Source organism: Triticum urartu, chromosome 6A, assembly GCF_056163025.1.
Source record: "Triticum urartu cultivar PI428250 chromosome 6A, HENAU_Tu73, whole genome shotgun sequence".
NCBI lineage: Eukaryota > Viridiplantae > Streptophyta > Magnoliopsida > Poales > Poaceae > Triticum > Triticum urartu.
Window position 1 is genome coordinate 380,053,454 of NC_141878.1, and position 10,246 is coordinate 380,063,699.

At 46.2% G+C, this 10,246-nt stretch overlaps 2 protein-coding genes across 6 annotated transcripts; one reads left to right on the plus strand and one right to left on the minus strand.

Moving 5' to 3' along the window:
• Positions 1–4,396: 4,396 nt before the first annotated feature.
• Positions 4,397–7,196, minus strand: LOC125513365 (oxygen-dependent coproporphyrinogen-III oxidase, chloroplastic). Of its 2 annotated transcripts, none has more exons than XM_048678465.2 (8): positions 6,591–7,190; positions 6,337–6,412; positions 6,161–6,255; positions 5,951–6,034; positions 5,646–5,733; positions 5,439–5,563; positions 5,257–5,355; positions 4,397–4,680 (listed from the first exon to the last, which is right to left on the minus strand). In XM_048678465.2, exons 1-8 carry the CDS (start codon positions 6,975–6,977, stop codon positions 4,612–4,614), a joined length of 1,023 nt encoding a protein of 340 aa, XP_048534422.2. In that variant the 5' UTR covers positions 6,978–7,190; the 3' UTR covers positions 4,397–4,611. The 2 variants fall into 2 exon arrangements, with proteins under 2 accessions (XP_048534422.2, XP_048534421.2); XM_048678464.2 differs by lacking the exon at positions 4,397–4,680 and adding an exon at positions 4,765–4,869 and having other exon boundaries at positions 6,591–7,196.
• Positions 6,976–10,008, plus strand: LOC125513364 (methionine aminopeptidase 1B, chloroplastic). Of its 4 annotated transcripts, none has more exons than XM_048678462.2 (10): positions 6,976–7,189; positions 7,262–7,349; positions 7,481–7,718; positions 7,866–8,027; positions 8,126–8,167; positions 8,244–8,315; positions 8,394–8,473; positions 8,910–9,004; positions 9,127–9,174; positions 9,473–9,993. In XM_048678462.2, the coding sequence occupies exons 1-10, from the start codon at positions 6,976–6,978 to the stop codon at positions 9,616–9,618; spliced, it is 1,185 nt and encodes a 394-aa protein (XP_048534419.2). In that variant the 3' UTR covers positions 9,619–9,993. The 4 variants fall into 4 exon arrangements, with proteins under 4 accessions (XP_048534419.2, XP_087384173.1, XP_087384175.1 ...); XM_087528047.1 differs by having other exon boundaries at positions 7,057–7,189; positions 7,866–8,018; positions 9,473–9,992; XM_087528049.1 differs by having other exon boundaries at positions 7,135–7,189; positions 7,416–7,718; positions 9,473–10,008.
• Positions 10,009–10,246: the final 238 nt, after the last annotated feature.

Consider the following 10,246-nt stretch of genomic DNA (forward strand, 5'->3'; position numbering starts at 1 on the left):
CACCCCCCCAGGTGCTGCTCTGGCCCATCCTGGGTGTTCTGGTCCATAAAAAATCGCCAAAAAGTTTTGCGGTGTTTGGACTCCGTTTGATATTGATTTCCCGCGATGTAAAAAACAAGCCAAAAACATCAACTGGCACTTGGCACTGTGTCAATAGGTTAGTCCCAAAAAATGATATAAAATGATTATAAAACATCCAAGAAAGATAATATATTAGCATGAATACTTCATAAATTATAGATACGTTGGAGACGTATCATAACTTCTTGAAGAGATCTCGGGTGTAGTATGTAGGCACGAAGCGAGCTCGCATGGCATCCTTCATTTGTATCCAAGTGGTGGGTGGCTCGTCCTTCTCGCGGCATCGCTCGATCACTTGCTCCCACCAAATGAGGACGTAGTCTTGAAACTCGAGGGATGCCATGTCGATCTTCTTTTCCTCGTCATAGTTGTGAAGACGGGATATCTTGTCAACTTTCAATGCCCATGAGAGATACTCCTCATGATCGTTGCTTCCGAATAACTTGGTCATGGTGAACTTGAGCTTGCCGTATTGGAGTTCTTCATCATAATGATGATGTTGATGTTGCTCTTGGCGTGGAGGAGGGTCTTCAGGCACTCGATCCGCTTGGTGTCGCTCTTGACGTGGAGGAGGATCTTTGTCGTGGTTGCGCTCTTGGTGTAGAGGAGGTCGAGGCATATGTGCTTGGTTTCGCCTTTCTTTTTGTTCTTCACGTCAGGCGGCTTCTTCTTGCCGTTCTTGATGAAGTGCTTCCTCTTGTTCACGTACTTGACGGTTGCGTTGTGCAACGGCTTGAGTGGACTCTCGGAATGCATCTGGAGCCGCTTGAGCTTGAGCTTCACGACTTTGTTGCTCTTTCTGGATTGCATCGCCATCTTGAGATGCTTGACGTGGATGATGTGGTGGTAGTTGTTCTTGATCCATGGCTTCTCGTTCTTGGCGTCGCGCCCTCTCATGTGCTCACACTCGGTCTTGTAGGCCATTGCCACAGAACAGATTTTCTTGCGCTTGGCGGTCTTGAGTGTCGTCGCGTCAAGGAGGACTCGCATCGAAAGAGGAATATGACGACGAGCGGCGACTTGAGTGACGCCATCTTGGTGAAGAGGTTGAGAAAGACACGTGGCTAACGATCATGTTGCGAAATTCATCCATTTGTTTGGAGAGCTTGGCGTCCAAATAGTCTCGTTGTCTTGCTTCCGATTGTTGTAGGTTGGTGGCGAGTTGCTCGATGCGATCACCCAAAGCTTCACTCTCTTTATGTAGAGCTCGTTGTGCGATGAAGAAGTGGTTCTTGGTGACGTAGTCGCGTTCGTCATCTTGATCCTCGAAGAGCGGGTTCGCCGAAGAAGTAGGCCTATCCATCATGTGGAAGTGGTGGTGAGTAGGAAAATGAGAGAACAAAACCAAAGTTGCCTTTTCCGAAGATTGTGGATATAACAAGTACGATCCCATGTGATGCTATAATAGTAGAATTGGTACCGGGTTTTGTTTCTCATGCCTACAAGTAAAAAGGCTTATGGAGGATCTCGGTTAGGAAGTGGCACAAATAATTTAAGAAAAAGTTAGTCAAGATATCGAAAAAGTTGAGAAGATTCACAAATCTCAAGTAAGACAAATAGATCAAACCCAAGGATATCACTGGGAACACGCACACGGAAGATAGATGGGATCCGCACAACCAAGGAATGAGCTCTAAGAGGTGGAACCACGGAAATGCTCTTGTTGTACGGATACTAGAGAGACACTAGCTCTATTGCTCTAATGGGCTAGATACGCTAATGCACCAACCTAAGAGAGAAACGGGTCCTCTACTATCCCAAGTATGCTTATGTATGTATGAATCGAGATGATGAACTAGGCAAAGTGGCTCAATGCTATTGCTTACAAGCTCTTGCTTGTCTTCCTTTTCTTTTGCTTAAAAGCTTTTTTTACTATGCCACAATGCTTGATATGTGAGCCACAATGCGAGATGACAAGCAGTATATGCACGAGAGAGACGTAACACTAAAGTTGCACTACAAGCATGGCCCGAAAATTCTCAACCTGCTAGTCTCGAAGGGTAAGCTACGCAAAAGAGGCTCGAGGTTATCAAGGTAATGGCAAGGGTACTACAAAGGTGTCGTCGAGGTTACCGTCCTTGCTTACGGTTGGTATGAAGATGAGGTGTTCGATGTCGAAGTGGAGTCCAAGCCGATGATGAGTGGAGGTGATGATGAAGACAAATCACACCTAAATAGCTGAAACACCTTCGGACACGAGAGAACCGCAACTCCAAAGCTCAAACACTCATGAGAAATATTGCGGAATGTCAAAAGTGGTCGTGGAAAGGCAAAATGGTGGTGGCCGAACTGCTCTGTATGGTCCGTGCGCACGGGGTAAGTGATGTCCGTGTGCACAGGGTCTCGATGGCCCGTGTGCACGGGGTGTTCTGGGAGCGCAAGAACACCTTCAGATCTGTGGGGATTTTTAAATTTCCGGCCAAAAATGATGGATGGGTGGGTGGGAAAAGGTGGTAAGCGGTAGATCCACTTGTCAAACACCAAATTCGTGGATCAAATCAACCAAATCTCACAACATCTAACAAATTGCAAGAAAATTTTTGGGGCTCTTTTTGGTGGGGATTTTCAAATTAGGACGAAAAACAACAAAATCAAGCTAGCAAATGGGGGTAGGGACTCCAAGATGTGAATCAACCTTGCTCATGATACCAAGATGTTGTAGGGTGAAACCCTAAGATGGATCTTTTCACACTTGGAGGGGGAAAAGGGATGAACACCAAGAACACAAAGAGGAATTCACTCCAACAAAACCCAATCACACATCCACTAGGATAGCAAACACATAGATCCACAAGATTACAAGAACAATCAAAGGAAACAAGCACTAGGTAAAGTTCTTCCCACTCCTAAGAGATGAGGTCTTGATGATGGTAGTCTTCTCCAAGAGGAGGTCTTGAAATCCACAATTGGATCCTCTCCTAAGAGGACTTGATCTCCAATGGAGAGGTAGAAGGAGCAAAGCTCTCAAATATCTCACATGTATCTTTTCTTACCCTAAACATGACCCTAGGTACGGAATATATAGGCATGGGGGCGAAGTGGATGAAGAGGAGGCCCAACAGCCATCATCAGCCGGCCATCCTGTAGGGCCTGTGCGCACGGGGTCCTACAGCGGTAGCTCCCCGTGTAGCCTGTGGGCACGGGGTCTCGGGGGCCCGTGCGCACGAGGTCGCCTGGTACTTCCTGTCCTGCTCCTTTGGGACTCCTTTTCCTCAAGGTCTTGGGGTGTTTCTCCTACTCCTTGGTGATGCTCCTTAGCTGCTTGGGAGTGTTCCTCTTCGTACCTAATGATACATAATGCATTTTGGTGAGGTAGCGACCAAGTTTCACTCGTGTCCATATGCATGTCAATTAGGAAGGAGTTCACCTTGGTTTCCATTGCGCGTGCTCTAGCTCTTGTCATGGGTCCATGTGGTGCTTGATGTATTGTTGTAGAGTCCATGGGATGATGGAAGGATGCTCCACATCATACCCCCCTCTCTCGCTTGCTGGATCAAGAAGGAGAGGACGCCGCCGAGCCGCACGTGTGCTAAACTCGGAGGTGCGTCCGTTCGACACTTGATCGGGAGTTCGTGGACGGATCGTGATTGGATCGCGAAGACGTTCGACTACATCAACCGCGTTTGTTAACGCTTCCGCTTAGTGATCTACAAGGGTATGTAGATCCAATCTCTCCTCTCATAGATGTGCATCTCCTACATTGATCTTGGTGAGCGTAGGAATTTTTTTGTTTCCCATACATATATATCATGTGCTAAGTTTCAGGCAAATCCCCCCCCCCCCCCCCCGGCCTTACCACTCCAACCTCTCAAATCAAGAGCTCCATCTTGTGAGAGTTTTTGAGTGTGGAGGAGATTATCTTTTGAACCATAATAGCAAGAGATTTACAATCAAGGGGTCTCATTCTTATTACTTGTGGATGGTGTGTGTCCTAGACAAGCTAGGTGTGCTCGAAAGCCCTTTAATATGTGAATGATCCAAGAAGTTTGTACGAGACTAGAGATCTACTTTGAGTAAGGCTAGACCTTTGTGGTTAGAAGCCATTGTGGATAGGTGGCTTCTTCTTCATGGACCCTACGTGGACCTTGCAACACGTGATCTCCGTGATTCGAAGCCTTGGTCAGCATCAAGTAGGACATCGACAACTATTCGTACCACGGGAAAAATCTTGGTCGAGCCTCCCGTGTTTGGATCTTAAAACTTTGCAATAATAGAAGGTTGAGTGCATCAATTATGGCAGAGGCTGGTGGACTTTTCCCTCTTTTTAGATAAAAAACTCTTTGTCATGATCTGCTAGGTTGCAGCAGTAGAGATCTCACTTGAACGGAGGTTTTTATTGGAAGGAACAAGACCATGTATTTTTTTTCCTTATACGAAGATTAAGCAAACAGCCAAACGCAGATTTCCAAGCTTGATAAGCTCACTGGACGAAACCGCACCATGCAAATGCACAAAATCTACACACAGAAGACACTTCAAAATAAAGTTAGCCGCGGAAAATTGGAGAGCAAGCACTTCAGTTCCAACCAATCAGATCCATTCCTTTGGATTGATGCACACGTCGAGAAGTTTCCATTCTTCAGTCCCTTCTTGCCGTTTCTGCATACAAATGGCCGTGAGTAAACTTGACAAAATGCCACTGCTGTAACAAAAGTGACATGACCCAATCAAAAGATGCATCACAACACACGGGGCTGTTTAGTTTCCAGCCACATATTGCCACACTCTGCCACATCTCACCTTAAGCAAGTTTGACCAAGTTAGGTGCGTGTTTGGTTCTAGCCACACCTAAGGCAAGAATTTTTTTTTATGAGCAGTGAACCCCACATGTTATAGACACAAAAAGTGTGGCAAGATTCCCTTAGGCAAGCCAAAGTGTGGCTAATAATTTAAGCAACTCAAGTTAGGCAAGTGTGGCAAAAAGTAATGTGGCAATATAAGGCAAACATAGTCACAATCCAAACAGCCCCGAGTCTATCAATTAATGTGTCAAATGAATCTTTCCAAACTATTTAAAACTGAAAAACTTTTATTTTCAGAATGATTTGAAGATTTTAAATATTGCAGCGCCTTTAAACAGTACAAACTCAAAAAGTTTGTGTTTTTTTTGCGGGGATCAAAATGTAGTATGTGTTTATCAGAGTTATATAACAGTAACAGAGCATCGTAACTTACATGATCATACTCCCACCGTGCGGTCAGAGGGAGGGAAACAAGGATACTCTCAATCCTTCCTCCAGTTTTGAGGCCAAATGTGGTGCCACGATCGTAGACCTTCGCAAGGAGCAAAAAATTAAGAACCAGAGTAAAGCTAACACTAACAAGCATGATGATCATGGCCATGTCGAAGCACTTACGAGGTTGAATTCCACATAGCGACCTCTCCGTAGCTGCTGCCATGCCCTGTGGTCTTCTGTAAATGGGGTATCTTTCCCACGTTCTATGATGGGGATGTATGCAGGAATTACAGAGGCCGCACACTCTGCAGGGAAGGAAGACAGGCGCCTTAGCATTTCAGACGATGGTAGAAAAGGACCCAAATTCAGAGTTCTATCTATTGATACCTGTCGAGAAGTCAAGAAGAGTTTCTTGATCATGGTCACTGAGATCATCAAAGAATATTCCGCCCACCCCACGGCGTTCACCACGATGCTGCAGTTACAGACAAGTAATCATCTCCATGAATATCTCTGGAAAAAACAGAGACAGTGCAGGACAAACTACACATTGCGGGATATTCAGAAGACTAGCAAGCCTGATCTCTAATAGCACTTTTCAGATGTCTGGATCATGTCACCTAATTCGGAGACATTGTACAGACTAATCACCCAAAAGATTTACTAAACGAACATACGATCATCAAACTAACCTTGATACGGAAATATTCATCGCACCATTTTTTGAATCTTGGGTAGAAGGTTGGATCAAACTTATCGCATGCTTGTTTTTGAACCTCAAAGTGTACAACAAAACCTAAAAAGGTTATCCAACAAACAAAGTAAACAGCAACAGAGAAATGTCAAATGGCTTTGGATCATACGATTTTAGCCAAGATAATAGTAGAAGCAAGATGTCATACAGAATGAAAATGTTTGATATCCTCTTCGATGATGTACGATGGTGTCAAGTCAGTACCACCTCCAAACCGCCACTGCCTGGGTGCTCCAGGAGCATCTGCAGCAGTAATATCTGAATTTGACTTGAATTCTATGAATACAAAAATCCACTTATTTCACTTGGCAGCACTAGTAGTACCTTGCGGTGCCTCTGTCTCGAAATATCTGTAGTTGAAATGCAATGTTGGCGCGAAGGGATTGTTTGGGTGGATAACCTGGAGACCGGACGCCAAAACAAGAATCATGTAAGTCCGTGGAAGCAATTGCACATTATTACATAAGAAAATTGGTAGGGAGTAGCTATTCCTACACAGAAATGGTGGTGACGCAAACAGATTGCTGAGACATGGGAACTTGGGCAGCACCGGTGGGAGGCGCCTCTCAGAGACTCACCGAGCTAACGCCGGCAGCGAAGAAGGGCACGGGCCCGGCCTTCTCCGCGTCCGCCGCCGCGTCGGGCCTCGCCGCGCGGTACGCGTCTGGGGGCATGACTCCGTAGACGACGGACACGTTCACGGCGGCCTTCTCGAACACGCGGCCGCCCTGCAGCACGCGGCTGATACCGCCGCCCCCGCCCGGGCGCGTCCACGCGTCCTCCCGAAACACCACGCCACCGCCGCCGCTGCCCTCCTCGACTGCCTCGAGCGCCGCGCACACCTCCGCCTGCACCCGCCGGATCAGGCGCTCGAACCGCGCGCGCGCCGACGATGACCCCGACGACGCCTCCTCCCCGCGGAGAAAGGTCGGCGGTGGCGCGGCCTCCGGCGTCTCCCGCTCCATGTCCACTGCGGTCTGTGGGCGGTGTGAGAGCGAGATTTCAAGGCGAGTCAACCAGCCAGTACGCCCCCTCCACGTGTACTCGCCTTATCTCCCACCAGCCAGTGCGATTGGCCAACTCCGCCTGTGTACTTTGCGGCGACGGCAACCGGCGATGAAGCTCCTCGTGTCACCACCTCTGCCGTTGTTCCCCTCCTCCCCCTGCCGCCGTTCAGGTTCGTGAGTGCTCTCGCTGGGAATCTCATACTTCCCGCCGACCCCTAATCTGATCACAAGAATCTTCCCAGGCAAGGCTATTATCCAGAAGCATTTCCATGCGGTAGCAACACGAGAATCTTGCAATTGGGGGGAAGCCAACAGAACGGCGATCTGCAGGTAAAATCCAATCCAATGCTTCCTTGGTGCCATGAACCATGATGTTTGTATTTTATTTTTTTGCAGAAATTTTTCTTTCCATTTTATTGGTGCCATGAATCATGAACACTTGGTAGCTGTTGAAACTGAAGGGTTGCAGAGACCCATGGCTCTGAACAAGTAAAGGGAAGGGAACCACTAAGGCGCGGCACGGTCAGTCCACGCCTCTCGGTGCCCGACCACATCCGCCGACCGCCTTACGATGGTACCGACCGTCTCCCAGATGTAAATCCTGATCGGCAAATGCATGACCGTGAGAGCATCATTCATATGAGAGCCGCATGCGAGCTTGCTGCCCGAGTTCTTCAGTATGCAGGAACAATGGTGAAGGTAATGCTGCATTACAAAGAAGCCACATCTTCTTGTGGCGAACACTCTAATATTTCATCATATAGTTTGTTAGTTTTCTTCTGTATTCTGCAATGGATTGTTCATATCCACTAATTTCAAATTATAAAATCTCTGTGTTCCCATCAGCCCTCCGTGACGACAGATGAAATCGACAGGGCAGTTCATCAGATGATCATTGATGCTGGTGCCTACCCTTCTCCCCTTGGATACGGCGGGTTCCCGAAGAGCGTCTGCATGTCAGTGAATGAGTGCATCTGCCATGGAATTCCTGACTCACACGTACTACGGGTCGAAACATGATCCTATCTTTTTTATCTGATTCTCCAATTGCTAGCAACCTCTTTGTCCTGAAAAGAAATGATGGTTGTTTCCTGCTGACTTTGTAGGATGGGGATATCATCAACATTGATGTTACTGTCTACTTAAATGTAGTAGGCCCTATTGTATTTGTATGATAAATTAAGCACATTTTGAGGTGTAGTGTGACATACTGTGTTGCTCTAGGGATATCATGGTGACACCTCAAGAACATATCTGTGTGGGGAGGTCGATGAACCTACTAAGCAGCTTGTAAAGGTCTGGTTTCTACTGATTACTTCCAAGTTCCAACCATAAGTTTCAGACAGTACCTGAAGAACTTGTCTGATGTAATAGGTCACTGAAGAGTGCATGCTGAGGGGCATATCAGCCTGCAAACATGGTATTAGCTTTAAGGCAATTGGAGAGAGAATAAGGTGTTGTTCTCTCAGATTTTGGACAATAGTATGAATTTTATGATGCTTTTGGTAATTTCCATACCAATCAGTTGCTTTTTGTTTAAATTTGACTTACAAATATAATATTACCAGATGCTAGCACATCGTTTTTCATAGGGTCTGAAACAGATGAGAAGAAAGCCAAATTATCAACATCTATTGTTTTTTCACTAACAAAGATTATCTTCTCGAATGGCTTCACGAGGATTTCCGTTTCTTAAACATATGCATCCTCAGAATAAGCCTTGATGCAGTTTATCAGTTAATGATGATATTACTTGTCTTAAAACATATGCATCCTCAGAAAATGTCTCGACACTGTTTATCACTTGAGAATCTAAACAGTTTAATTATCAATGCATGTAATTGTTGTGTTATTGTTGGTGATCATTTTTGTACTTCCAATGGATTTCAGCGAACATGTGAACAAGTACGGCTACAGCGTCGATCCCTTCATCGGGCACGGAGTTGGGACGATCTTCCATTCAGAACCCATCATATGGCACACCTGTAAGTAACCTTAGCTGTTTTCACTGACCGTGATCATGGACTAAATGCTAGATAGCCACATGAGCAATTTTTGGCAATGCTCTGGTCCTCATAAACAGCAACTAAACACACATTTCGTACAGATGATTATGAGCCAGGATTCATGGTCGCAGGCCAGACATTCACAATCGGTAAGCCGCTTCCATGGCCTTCTTCTTCTTCTTCAAGATAACAATATGTGCAGACTTGTCTCTGCTGCAAAATAGCCCAAATGCAAAGCTTCTGTCTGGTTGATCCCTTCTTCCCATCAGTCAGCAAACTCTTAGGATGAAACATGACTCTGTCAGACGACATGGGTGGTGTAGCTGTAATTGAGATATGTCAGAAGATCTGATGATCTACGTTTGCTTTTTGTGATAGATGTAAGTAACGTAGGACTGTGAGTATGTGACTAACTGGCGGTTTGGTTTGTGATGGTTCATCCTGCAGAGCCTACCCTGTCCATGGGGAGCACACGGTGCGAGGTGTGGGACGACGGCTGGACCGCCATCACGGTGGATGGCAGCCTCAACGCGCAGTTCGAGCATACGGTGCTGGTTACCGTCAACGGCGTAGAGATTCTCACAAAGTGTTAAGAGAGGGTGAAAGGTGGTGCGTCAGCTTACCGTTTGAGCGTATGTTCACAAGCAGAGTTCAGCCCATTGACGACCCGTCTCATTGAAGAAAAGTTTTCTTTAGAGAAAAAATTGAAGAAAAAGTTATGTTTGAGGTCCCCTTGGAACTTACAAATCAAAAATTCAAAACATGAGGACGTCAAGATAGGTAATAGTTAGTGACGGAGCTAAATCTGGCAGACTATGGGTAGGGGGTCCCAGTCTGATAGTCTTGTTGGATGGAAAAAGGATACGAGGGGACATCGGTGTCCTAGGTTCAAGCCCTCTCAAAGATGCAAAATCCTACGTCTTGCTTTTGTTGTATTAATTGTAGATGGGATTTAGAATACATGTGAACTACTGCGAGATTGTGTACGAATGAATATGTCCTCTACGGTCCTGGCACCTCGGTTTATATAGGTACTGGGGTGTCTAGGCTTACAAATAGGTCAGTTGTATCTAGGGTCAAACGTGCCAGAGCCTGTCTCTATGCCGTGGAGTCTGCGCCTAGTCTTTGGATCTTTTTTTGACGCCCAAGTCTTTGGATCTTTCCTTCCTGATGTAGATGAATTAGGCTAATCGGTGATGGGCTTAGGAGGGCCATCGGCCC